This window comes from Octopus sinensis, linkage group LG24 (assembly GCF_006345805.1).
Source record: "Octopus sinensis linkage group LG24, ASM634580v1, whole genome shotgun sequence".
Lineage (NCBI taxonomy): Eukaryota > Metazoa > Mollusca > Cephalopoda > Octopoda > Octopodidae > Octopus > Octopus sinensis.
This window is the reverse complement of record NC_043020.1, coordinates 7,245,456-7,259,553: the sequence shown is the minus strand read 5'-3', so window position 1 is coordinate 7,259,553 and position 14,098 is coordinate 7,245,456. Positions and strand designations below refer to the sequence as shown.

At 40.8% G+C, this 14,098-nt stretch overlaps 1 protein-coding gene across 1 annotated transcript in view; it reads right to left on the bottom strand.

The window, feature by feature from the left end:
- LOC115223872 (phosphatidylinositol glycan anchor biosynthesis class U protein) overlaps window positions 1–10,031 on the bottom strand; it is a 35,206-nt gene extending 25,175 nt beyond the window's left edge. The window contains exon 1 of the mRNA XM_029794577.2: window positions 9,706–10,031. Within this exon, the coding sequence (XP_029650437.1) occupies window positions 9,706–9,835 (130 nt within the window). The 5' untranslated portion in view covers window positions 9,836–10,031. The remainder of the gene's footprint in view (window positions 1–9,705) is intronic.
- Window positions 10,032–14,098: the final 4,067 nt, after the last annotated feature.

Sequence of the window (14,098 nt, the reverse complement as noted above, 5' to 3'; positions counted from 1 at the left end):
AAATCCAAAATTATTTTTCATAGTTACAAAGAATGCTTGTTTTCTTTATTTTCCCTTTTGGTATGCAGGTGATTGAAGAAGGATTTACAGGTACTAGGTCTGAAACGTTCTGGCAGGGCCATTTTGGTTCCACCAATTTGGCACCACTGATCCAATATTGATTTATTAGACATCAAACACGACCAAACAGTCTGATCTCACATTCCAGAATCCTAGAGTGGAAGAGCTAAAATGTCTTGATTCCTAAAGACAAGATGGTTAGAGCAGATAATGTAGAATTCAGAATGCAGTTATTTAACCCTAGGTCAGTTCTGATTGGAGAGAGCCATGATGTAAGGAATTCTACCCCTACCCACCAATTTTTTATATCTAAGTCATGATGGTAGTGATGAGAGCCTACGTTTCACAGCTGTAAATCATCATGAAAGTCAATGATGTCATAAGAACCATCAAAGAGAACAAATATAGGAATGGGTGCTGAAAAATTCTTGGTTTTAAGGGTATCGCGAAAGGTCTGATTAGCAGCCCAACCATCTGAGTTCTTTTACAGGCTTAGAAAAGCCGAAGAACCACTGTAATGAGTGAGTGAACCTGAGAGGAGAATATGTTCAATAAAATCAGAATTAACTGACCCCTTCCTATATTTTCTTTTACCCAATGCCAGGAACTTCCCAACATTCCTTTGTTGGGGTGCCAAAAAGTTCCTGGTTTTAAGGGTATTGCAAAAGGCCTGAACGACTGCTGCAATAAGTAACTGATGCTCCTATATTTTCGTTACCCAAAGCCAAGAAGTTTTCAGCATTCCTGAGTCTGGCAGTGGTCGTGGTAACATCAACATTTTTTTCTCTGCCCCAAGGCACATTCCTGACACGCCAGCTGAGTTCAATTCGTCTAAGTCGAAAGACACCTGTTGTGATGTCCTGTTATTGTTATTATTATTGTTTTTACATATTATTTTTGTATTCATATTCGTGTAACATCGTTTTTACGTCCTTGTTTTGTATACATCCGAGGCTTTCTTCCAAGGAATCTAATGCTCTTAGCTTAGATTTTCCTTGGAGCTGGCCAGACTGGAGCAATCTCAAGATTAATCAGCCGAAATTGCAAGGATGATCCGGTTCTTGACTGAAGATTGACGGCTTCGAATGTCCTGTCCGTGTTTTTGTATCGTCTTGTCCCAGTTTGTATTTTTATATATATATATGTATATACACACGAGGGGGCACCAAAAAGTTCTTAGCTTTAAGGTTATTGCGAAAGACCTGGTTGGAGGCCCAACTTTATGAGTTCTTTTACAGGGAGTAGAAAAACTGAAGGACCGCTGCAATAAGTGAGTGAATCTGAGAAGGAATATGTTGAATAAAATCATAATTAACTGATTCTCCTGGCTTTTATTTTACCCCAAACCAGGAACTTTTCAGCGCACCCTCATATGTATATCCAAAATTAGCGATGGAGCAGATAAAATCCAACGTCATGACTGCCCAGAGACAGACAGCGGTGGAAAGAATCTAGATAGGAGTACATCCTTCAGAGTGACAAAGCTCTAGGGTATGAAAAATAACAAACAAAAAATCTTGGTCCCCATTGTGCAATGTGTTCCCTTCTTTTGAAAATGAGGAACATTTAACAGCTATTTCTAGCAAGTTAAATGACTATATCAGTACTTTCTCATAAAATAAGTGGGTGACATTTCAGTTTCCGAACCCTACTGACCCACAGAGCTAATTCTTAAATTCACTTTCTCCCTTCCACAATAGGACACTGGGATTGCAAGTCATCAAAACACTGGTGAATGTGACAGTGTTCCCACTACTTGCAGCGCTTAGGTCTGTCTAGTAATAACTCAGACTTAGGTGAACCCAGCCATTTATAGTGTAGTGTCTTTGGAGCAAACACAGAAAACAGTTCCAATGACAGAATACAAACGACTAATCTTGTAATTAATTTTGAGTTTAGCTAACTTAATTAAAGGATCAGGAGGCTTGTATTCTAATTAGAAATAATTATGTAATGAACAAAAGACAATTTGCATGCGTCTATGTTTCGCTGAGGAGGCCTAAGAAGGCTGGAACATGTTTTGAATCAGTTAGAAACAGTAGTGAAATCTCCTGCAAATCATACTCCACTGTGTTAAAAAAGGAAGGACAGGATAGAGAGTGTACACCTGGATAAGCTATACCTGAAAAAATAAATATATAAATAAAAACATTTTTAAAAAGCGATGATTATGAGTAAGAAAAACTAAATTTTCTTTTTACTTGTTGCAGTTATTGGATTGCAGCCATGCTGGAGCACTGCTTTTGGGGTTAGTAAAAAAAAAAAAAAAAAAAAAAGAAAAAAGGTAAAGTTTCCTTTTTGAACCACACTGACTCATAAGGGCCAGTTTTCCTGGTTTCCATGGCGACTGTATTCCCCACCTGGATGGGACACTAGTCCATCGCAGGGTTACTCATTTTTGTCAGGTGAGTGGACTGGAGAAACATGAAATGAAGTGTTTTGCTCAAGAACACAATGCGTTGCCCAGTCCAGGAATCGAAACCACAATCTTACGATCAGGAGTCCTACACCCTAACCACTGAACCACACACTTCCACCTTCTGGGGGTTAGTGGAACAAATTGACCCCAGTACTTAATCTTTAAGTTGGTTAATTATTCTATAAGTCTCTTTTGCTGAACTTAGCTCATGGGGATGTAAATAAACCAACATTAGTTGTCAAGTAATGTGGAGACAAACACATGCACAAACACACAGATATATATGTGTGTGTATGTGTGTATGTATATATATATATATGGTGGCGCAATGGCCTAGTGGTTAGGGCAGCGGACTCGCGGTCGCAGATCGCGATTTCGATTCTCAGACTGGGCGTTGTGTGTGTTTATTGAGCGGAAACACCTAAAAGCTCCACGAGGCTCCAGCAGGGGGTAGTGATCCCTGCTGTACTCTTTCACCACTCTTTCTTCTGTTGGCCTGCTCGCTTAGCCAGCGGGGTGGCGTCATTCGAAGGCTAAAACAAAGCGAACGCATTGTGACCAGCGATGTGTAACAACATCTGATGGTCTGGTCGGTCACGTGATATATATATATATATATATAAGAATACAGAGGAAGTTTAAAATTTATGACAGCTGCTTCGGCAGTAATCTATTGATGTATTCACAGATTACATCATAGCATATACTCCACAGGTTAAATTTTCAACAGGTATACTGCAAATGTGAACTCTATGTTATTGTTCCTAGCCATCTGTGGTGTCCTACATGTTGATGGGCCTAGATTCTATTGAATCTATTAATACAAAACACATATATGACAGTAAATTGTCAAAGGTCTCAGTAGGAGATTTGCTGTGCTTAGGACGACATGTCAAGCTAAGTACAATTGCAGTCACAGCCAGTGCTGGTGACATGTGAGGCTCTCATGATGGTGCCACATGAAAGACTTCCAGTAGACTCTTGGTTAGCACCAGGAAGGGCATCCAGCCGTAGAAACCAAACGAAAACAGACTGGAGCCTGGTGCGGCTACCCAGTTCCAGTCAAACCATCTTACCCATGCCAGCATGGAAAATGGATGCTAAATGATGATGATGATGATATGACAGGCTTCCACACAGTTTCTTATTTCTTTACTACCCACAAGGGGTTACACACAGAGGGGACAAACAAGGACACACAAACGGATTAAGTCGATTATAACGACCCCAGTGCGTAAGTGGTACTTATTTAATCGACCCCGAAAGATTGAAAGACAAAGTCGACATCGGTGGAATTTGAACTCAGAACGTAGCGGCAGACGAAATACCTATTTCTTTACTACCCACAAGGGGCTAAACACAGAGGACACAAAAGGACAGACAAACGGATTAAGCCGATTATATCTAACCCAGTGCGTAACTGGTACTTATTTAATCGACCCTGAAAGGATGAAAGGCGAAGTCGACCTCGGCGGAATTTGAACTCAGAACGTAGCGGCAGACGAAATACCGCAAAAGCATTTCGCCCGGCGTGCTAACATTTCTGCCAAATTCACTCATAAGGAATCAATTGGTCTGGAGCTGTACTAGAAGACACTTGCCTGAGGTACCGTGCAGTGAGATTGAGCCTGAAACCACGTGGTTGTGAAGCAAAATTTTTAATCGCACAGCCACGTTTGTGCTGATCAAGGTACCAGTTGAAACATGACTGGTGTGGCGCTAGCGAACATGTGGAAGGGGTAGACTCAGGAAGACATAGGACGAAACGGTGAGAGTGGCTCTTCAGATGTTGGGGATGACAGGGGTCCGAGGCCTCTGGTGGCTTGCTGTGCTCTTGAAGAGACGTCAAGCTAAGTGTGGTTGTCCTTGAATACAGGGATGTCCCCTGCATCCCTTTCCTGCCGAGTGTCCCTAATCTTGCCGGTGCCATGCAAAATCCCCATGCTGGTGTTGTGTAAAACTGTGGAGTCGAAACAAAAAGCTTTGACTCCGATTCCTCTACTATTGGTGACTCTTGACTCCTCTACTATTGGTGACTCTGACTCTTCTTTATGTAATTGACTGTGGTCTACATATCTCATAAAGCATATGCATACGCTTGTACTTTGAGTAGGCCTTACTCTTTTACTTGTTTCAGTCATTTGACTGCGGCCATGCTGGAGCACTGCCTTTAGTCGAGCAAATCGACCCCAGGACATTCTTTGTAAGCCCAGTGCTTATTCTATCGGTCTCTTTTGCCGAACCGCTAAGTGACAGCGACATAAACACACCAGCATCGGTAGTCAAGCAATGCTAGGGGGACAAACACAAACACACACACACATATATATATACATATATACGACGGGCTTCTTTCAGTTTCCGTCTACCAAATCCACTCACAAGGCTTTGGTCGGCCCGAGGCTATAGTAGAAGACACTTGCCCAAGATGCCAAGCAGTGGGACTGAACCTGGAACCATGTGGTTGGTAAGCAAGCTACTTACCACACAGCCACTCCTGCGCCTAAATGTAATAACTGGTTTATATTAAAGAAATTAAAGAATAAGGACATTGTGAGTTGGAGTCAGTATAGTTTTACAGACTCTGACACCACGGCCCTGGTAAAAACACCCAGTACACTCTGTAAAGTGGTTGGCATTAGGAAGGGCATCCAGGCATAGAAACCATGCCAAAACTGAAATGGAACCCGGACAGCTTTTCAGTTGGTATCTCGATCAAGCACCAGTGGTTCAATGGTAGAAACACCTACCTACCACACAAGCAGCCTAGGTTCAATTTTCTACCAAAGTATTTACTCCCTCTGCACAAACATGGCTGTGCGATTGAGAATTTTGCTTCACAACCACATGGTTTCAGGCTCAACCCCACTGCACAGAACCTTGGGCAAGTGTCTTCTAGGACAGCTCCAGGCCCACTGATTCCTTATGAGTGAATTTGATCAACTTGTGAAACTGCTCAACCCATGCCAGCATGGAAAACGGACGTTACATGGCAATGATGATGATGATCTATCTATTAAAGCTGATATAAATGTTGGCTGGTTGATCTCCTGTCATGTTTGATATCATATATATATATATATATATATATCATCATCATCGTTTAACGTCCGCTTTCCATGCTAGCATGGGTTGGACGATTTTGACTGAGGACTGGCGAACCAGAGGGCTGCACCAGGCTCCAATCTGGATTTGGCAGAGTTTCTACAGCTGGATGCCCTTCCTAACGCCAACCACTCCGAGAGTGTATATATATATATATATATATGGAGGCGCAATGGCCCAGTGGTTAGGGCAACGGACTCGCAGTCATAGGATCGCGGTTTCGATTCCCAGACCGGGCGTTGTGAGTGTTTATTGAGCGAAAACACCTAAGAAGCTCCACGATGCTCCGACAGGGGGTGGTGATCCCTGCTGTACTCTTTCTTCTGTCGGCCTGCACGCTTAGCCAGCGGGGTGGCGTCATTCGAAGGCTAAAACAATGCGAAAGCATTGTGACCAGCGATGTGTAACAACGTCTGATGGTCTGGTCGGTCACGTGATCACGTGACATGATATATATATATATATATAGAGGGAGAGAGAGTAAAAGTGAAAGATAGAGAAAGAGTTACGGTAAGGGGTGTAGGGTGAGTGCACAAATGAGGCTTGGTGCAGGCAATGAATAAAGGAACACTGTGTGCACATAGAGAGGGAAAAAATGAGGCAGAGGAAGGGGAGGAGATGGAGTAGGTGAGAGAGTAGTTATGGGGGTGGGGGTTACGGAAATGAGAAATTTATTTTATTTAATTTTAAAGTAATCTTTTATGTTTTTTTTCTTTCAGTCATTTGACTATGGTCATGCTGGGGCACCACCTTGAAAGGTTTCAGTTGAATAAACAGACCCAAGGACCTCATCATCCTCATCGTTTAACGTCCGTTTTCCATGCTGGCATGGGTTGGACAGTTTGACTGGGGACTGGCAAGCCAGGAGGCTGCGCCAGGCTCCAATCTGATCTGGCAAGGTTTCTACAGCTGGATGCCCTTCCTGACTTATTTGTTAAAAACTGGCATTCATTTATTCAGTGTCTATAGCCAAAGAGATAAGGTGCAGGGATATAAACAAAGCAACACCTGTTATTAGGCAGTAATAGTGTCGGTGGTACACACACACAAACACATATATACACAGCACACTTCCACACAGTTTCTATCAACCAAATTCACTCACAAGGCGTTCATTGGTCCAAGGCTATATTTGAAGACACCAGCCCATAAGTGCTTCAAAGCCACAGTCGAACCAATTCTACTATATGGCTCAGAAACCTGGACGTTATCAAAGAAGCTTGAGAGGCGGTTGGATGGAACCTACACTCGCCTCCTTATGAGAGCTCAAAATCTCTCGTGGAAGCGCCATCCAACCAAAATGCAAATATATGGGAAACTACCACCTGTGTCATCTCTTGTGAAAGGTAGGAGAGTCCAGTTTGCTGGACATTGTTATAGAGCTGAAAAAGAAGTAATTTCTACTCTTCTCCTCTGGAAGCCATCTACTCGCAATACCAGAGGGCGCACACTCTCCTACCCTGATGTAATCTCCAGGGATACAGGCATCCAGCAACAGGACCTCCGTAATGCCATGATGGACCGTGAAGTCTGGCGTAGCATGGTAAATTCCATTGTCTCGACCACGGTCGAACAATGATGATGATAGTGCTTCAGAGTGAGCCTGAACTCAAAACCAGGCGCTCGCAAAGCAAGCATCTTAACCACATAGCCATGACAACATACACACATATATTAAAGCTTGGGAACATTGCAAGTTTTTAATGTCACCATAGAGAAACAGCTGTGCAGTAAATAAATATATTTTATATAGAAACTGTCTTTTTTTTCTTTTCACTGGCCTGGTCTGAGTTCATTTCCATTTATACAACACTTGTTACTGATGGCATATTATTATTATTATTATTAAGGTGACAAGCTGACAGAATCGTTAGCACGTTTGGCATTTTATATGTCTTTTACACTCAGAGTTCAAATTCCGCTGAGGTCGATTTTGTCTTTCATCCTTTCGGGGTCAATAAATTAAGTACCAACCGACGACAGGCACCCATGCCAACCCCCTTTGCTTGCGAAGACATGTTGGGGCAAGCGAAATCGAAATCGAGTTGAACCAGCCAGGACCCCTGGTCTGGTGGTACGTAAAAAGCACTATCCGACTCGTGGCCGATGCCAGCGCCGCCTCGACTGGCTTCCGTGACGGTGGCACGTAAAATACACCAATCCGACCGTGGCCGTTGCCAGCCTCGCCTGGCACCTGTGCAGGTGGCACGTAAAAAGCACCCACTACACTCACGGAGTGGTTGGCGTTAGGAAGGGCATCCAGCTGTAGAAACATTGCCAGATAAGACTGGAGCCTGGTGCAGCCGTCTGGCTTCCCAGATCCCCGGTCGAACCGTCCAACCCATGCTAGCATGGAGAACGGACGTTAAACGATGATGATGATGATGTTTCATTGGTAATCGACTAGCCTGTCCCTGCAAATTTCAGGCCTTGTGCCTTTCGTAGAAATTATTATTATTATTATTATTATTGTTATCATTTCGGCGGCGACGATGGGAGAATTGTTAGCATGCTGAGCGAAATACTTAATGGTATGCCGTCTGTCGCTATCTTCTGAGTTCGAATTCCGCCAAAGTCGACACTGCCTTTCATCCTTCCGGGTACAGTAAAATAAGTACTGGGGTCGATGCAATCAACTATTCCTCTCCCCCAAATTTCAGGCCTTGCGCGTATAGTAGGAAGGAGTATTATCATTATCATTATTATTATTATTAGTAGTAGTAGTATTAATAGAACTTATTACATGCCCAAACACGTCATCCATTGTGGATTAACGACATTTCAATTTTCAGTTTCGTCAGTTAATTTTTTCCCCCCTCTCTCTTTCTTTCGGTTTCAAATTTTGGCACAAAGCCAACACGTTCGGAGTTTGAGGTGGGAGGGGCGGGGAGTCGATTATATTGACTCCCAGGGCCTCGAGTCCGGAACGATGAAAGCAAAGTCGGCCTCGGAGCAATTTGAACTCGGAACGTAAAGACGGAAGAAATGCCGCTGAATTTTTTGCCCGGCGTGCGAACGATTCTGTTAGTTCGCCGCCCTTTTTTTTTAACGTAAAATATTAAATGCTGGACGTTTATCAGTTGTGATTTATCCGGAAATACTGAAGTGTTGTTGTTGAGCCCCAAGTCAGCCTGGTTGAGCAGACCTATGATGAAAGGCAATCCAGCCGTAACCACACCATCGTTTATTTAGTTATTTTCTGGTGCAGTGTATCGTACAACATTATCCAATATTTTTTTTTTTTTTTCCTAAGGTGGCGAGCTGGCAGAAACGTTTGCACGCCGGGCGAATTCCTTAGCAGTATTTCGTCTGTCTTTTCGTTCTGAGTTCAAACTCCGCCGAGATCGACTTAGCCTTTCATCCTTTCGGGGGTCGATAAATTAAGTACCAGTTGTACACTGGGGTCGATCTAATCGATTGCCCCACCTACCACCAAATTTCGGGCCTTGTGCCTAGAGTAGAAAAGAATATTTTTCTTTCCTTTCTTTTAAATTTGAAAGAATTTTTGCTGCTATTTCTAGCAGCCAAGTTTTTTTTTGAATCAAACTCGCTCAGCCTCAGGAGATAGAATACTGGGACAGTGAGGTCTCGGTTTCCTTGTATATAGGGGGGGGGACGGTAAAAATTTACCAGAAAGACATGGTGATCATGTATGGAATGCCTTTCATCATAAGCCGGCTCCATCAAGTCAGAATGATGCTAAACAACAAAAGGAAATAATAAAAGTTCTGCAATAAAATAGATACCAAAGTATTCACACTAAATGCCAATAACCAACATTGGGAATGCTAATTAAAAGCAAATTCTAATTACTTTATAATTTGCTGATTTGCATAGCTTTGATCTCTGCAACAATTTCTTTTGGGAGTTTTTCCAGGAAGCAAAATACAAACGCTAAAATATATTATATCTGACGTCTAAGAGCGATCAGGGTTTGTTTAGAAGAACCCCCAATAAAACAACGATGAATAAAATACAGGAAACTTTAAGGATCTTTTTAAAGATATTCGTTTAAAGCTGAATATTTATTAAATGTCTCAAAAAAAATCTATCCGGCTACTCTCAGATATTTGGGTTAAGTCGGTGTTAAATACTCGAAAATGAAAGCAAATAAGACTTACTCCGTTTCCATGATGTTAGGGGTGTCGAGATTTCCACTCGAGATGATAACCAAGCAGGGAAATTTGTCTTGAAAAGCCAAAATCGGACACTGAGACCAATTATGAAACATATTTGGATAACGATTTCCATGACAGTCTTGCAATAAACGGTGTAGACACAATAAAATCCCTTGTGTAATTCTGGCTAAAATTTGTCCCTGACACACAACCCAACCTGACCACTTATCTTGGTTTCCAGAAATCCGAAAATAGTTTGTAATTCCCTGCAATATGCTATGCCAGTGGTTTTCAACCAGGGTTCCGCCAGTACAGTCCAGGGGTTCCGCAAGAAGTTACAAAACTACTAAAATCGGCAGTAATTTTTAAGTCTCCTGTGCAGATATGTGTGCATAAGACTATTAAATTACTGCACAGGGGTTCCTCGAGCCAGTGGAATGTTTCCTTGGGGTTCCGCTCCAGCAAAAAGTTTGAAAAGCACTGCTATAGTGAATAGAAATTTCAGTCCTAGTTAAATATCGTGTGTGTGTGTGTGTGTATCTATCTTGCTACATATGCACATACATATATATATCATATATGTGTGGATAAGACTATTAAATTATTGCACAGGGGTTCCTCGAGCCAGTGGAATGTTTCCTCGGGGTTCCGCTCCAGCAAAAAGTTTGAAAAGCACTGTACTATACCCTGTATTGAGTAAACAGACCCTGTTTTAGAAGTTGGTTAATTTGCATTCGCTGTGTTAAAAATAGTTGTGGTGGTTACTTTTTTGAGTGGATTGATAAAGATTTAAAATACTCTGCATCAGAATTTTACTAATTTGTACCTGTTTCTGTTGAATAAAATCGTGTTCTTCATTTTTCTTCATTTAATTTTCATCCCATAAATATTATTCTTTATATATGGGTACAGCATAATATATTTTAAGAAGTTTAAGTGGATAAATAAATATCAAATAGACTCTGCTTTACAAGTGTATTAATTTGAATCCGTTAAATACAATTTAGTTTTTCGCTTTTCCTAGTTTATTTTATATTTTAAGTATATATTTATGTTGTTTGCAGAAAACCAGAAAATCCAGTCTACTTCAGGTGCCAAGCTTTCAGGATAATAGGTGTGGCTTGGTATAAAACAATTTAAAAGTAAATATTAATTGATAATAGTTTTAGAAATTGGAATATATAAATAGAAATTAATGTAAATTTTCGAAAACGTTATAATTATTGACCAACTATTCAAACATTTATATCTTAAGATTTTGTGCACTTTTTGTTGTATAAAAGCGAAATAAATATCGGTTTCAAATCTTAGCACAAGGCCAGTGTGATTTCTGGGGAAAGATAAGTCGATTATATCAGCTGGTACTTATTTAATCAACCCACGAAGGGATGGAAAGCGAAGTCGACCGCGGCGGAATTTGAACTCAGAACGTCAAGTCAGGAAGAAATGCCACTAAGCAGTTTTTTCCGACGTGGTAACGATTCTACCAGCTCGCCGCCTTGGAAAAAAAAAGTATCAAAATAAATATTAACAATTAATTTCTATTATATAATTTATGGCGATCTTTCGTCTCTAGTAGACCTTTCCGTCAATTTCCGTAAAAAAATTTTTTTTTTTTTTACATATGGGCTTGCGGGAACTTTTGAAGTAATGAGAGCGAAAGAGACTAAGAGAAAGCCATTTTATGACGAGGGAAGTTCTTTTGAAGTTACCGTGCATGGGTAGCATTGATGTACATGTGTGTGTGTGTGTTTGATGGGGTGTGGGAGACAGACAGTATGTTGTGTAAGTGAAGTGCTTCTGTTAGTGTGTGTGAAGAGACAGAGTAATGTGTGAAAGAAAGAGATAACTGAAATTTTTTACTCGGTGTATGTGTATATGTATGTATATTACTTCAAAAGTTCCCGCAAGCCCATATGTAAAAGAAAAAAAATTTTTTTACGGAAATCGACGGAAAGGTCTACTAGAGACGAAAAATCGCCGCCATATATTCTGAAAAATTTATCACATTTTATGAACCCTTTTTTTTTGAAACGAAACATTTTTTTATTGTCTTTTTTTTTTCCGGAATTTAAGTAAGGGCGCACCGGTTGTTAAGAGAGCGCTGCATGACGACAAATAGAATTACGAAGGGGAATTAACTCTAAACCAAGGAGTTCATAACTTAGGTCAATCTCTCCAAAATTGAAATGAAACTGTTAAACGAAATGAAATTATACGATTTTCGGTTTATAATTTTCCAATGGAAAAATGGAGATCAATAACATTCTCTCCTCTGATTCTTTTTTCTGGTAAAATATTTTTTTTATATGAAAAACAATAATTGAATAAATGTAAAAAAAAATAAAGTTTACCCTTTAATATTATCGAAATGTATAATTATAATGTGACATCCATTTATCTATTGCAGTTTTTGTACAGGCAACTACTGAAACGGACAAATGTTAGATTTGACCAAATTTGCTGCTCTTAGAGAGAAGGATGGGAAGAAATTCCAGACTCATGTTATAGAGTTCTTTCCCCTGTACTTTTAGTTATTTTTGTCTTTACGTGACTTATTGCTAGTTTCTGTCCCTGTTAAGGTCTCTATCCGAGAAGTTGCAGCAATCTTGAATATTTTATAAGATAAATACATACAATTTTAGGCGGAGGTAAAGTATACGCACACCACCCGTTTTCGGCGTAACCCTAATCCTAACCCTAACTCTAACCCTAAACCTAACCCTAGCCCTAATCACCGGGTGTGCGTATTCTTTACCTTCGCCATAGTGATGTATATGTTAAAATTGGGCGAAGGTAAAGAATACGCACACCCGGTGGTTAGGGTTAGGGCAGTGGTTTTCAACCAGGGTTTCCCAAGAAGTTAGAAAACTGCTAAAATCAGCAGTAATTTTTCATTCTCTTGTGCAGATATGTGTGCATAAGACTATTAAATTATTGCACAGGGGTTGCTCGAGCCAGTGGAATGTTTCCTTGGGGTTCCGCTCCAGCAAAAAATTTGAAAAGCACTGGGTTAGGGTTAAGATTAGGATCAGGGTTACACCGAAAACGGGTGGTGTGCATATTCTTTATCTCCGCCTATAACTAGATACAATTTTGTTTATGAGAAATGAAAGAGAAAGTTTGTATGTGCTTGTATGTGGGAGAGAGAGAGAGAATTAGTATAATACACACAGACACACACACACACATACGCACACACACAAAAGATTAAATCTTGCCTGGCTGTTAAAAACCATCAGTTTAAGACATTAGGTTTTCAATCAAACGTTCTCCATTTTTTTTTCCGGTTTGTGTCTGATTTCAATATTATTTTCTTCATGCATTATTCCAAGATAATTTTGGATCTGTAAGCAAATTTTGGAAATCATTTGTTTAGAAATGGTGGTGTTGCTCCAAGACCAACAGACAAATATCAATGCTGAGATGCACACACACACACATACACACTATATATATATATGTATATATATATTCTCTTTCTCTTTTTTCTCTTTTACTTGTTTCAGTCATTTGACTGCGGCCATGCTGGAGCACCGCCTTTAATCGAGCAACTCGACCCCGGGACTTATTCTTTGTAAGCCCAGTTCTTATTCTATCGGTCTCTTTTTGCCGAACCGCCAAGTGACGGGGATGTAAACACACCAGCATCGGTTGTCAAGCAATGCTAGGGGGACAAATACAGAAACACAAACATACACACACATATATACATATATCCGACAGGCTTCTTTCAGTTTCCGTCTACCAAATCCACTCACAAGGCATTGGTCGGCCCGAGGCTATAGCAGAAGACACTTGCCCAAGGTGCCACGCAGTGGCACTGAACCCGGAACCATGTGGTTGGTAAGCAAGCTACTTACCATACAGCCACTATATATATATATATGTGAGTGTGTATGAATGTGTGTATCTTTGTATTTATGTATACACCCTGCTCCCTGTATCCCTGTGACATAGCAGTTTGGCAAAAGAGACTGATATAATAAGTACGAGACTGAAAACAAAAGAACAAAAATAAGTACTGGGATCTATCAGTTTGATTAAACTTTTCAAGGTGGTGCCCCAGTATGACCACAGCCCAATGGCTAAAACAAGATAAGAGATATATAGGTCTCAACATAATCATCCTTTTGATTTTCCTTGATGATATGCCAGATTTTATAAATATATCATCATCATCATCATCATCATCACCATCATCTTTTGACATCTGTTTTCCATGCTGGCATGGGTTGGACGGTTTGACATGAAGCTGGCCAGCTGACGAGCTGTCCAGACTTCAATTTACTGTTGTGGCATGGTTTCTATGGCTGGATGCCCTTCCTAATGCTGGCCACTTTACAGAGTGAGCTGGGTGCTTCTTATATGCCACTGGCATGGGTGCGACTCTATC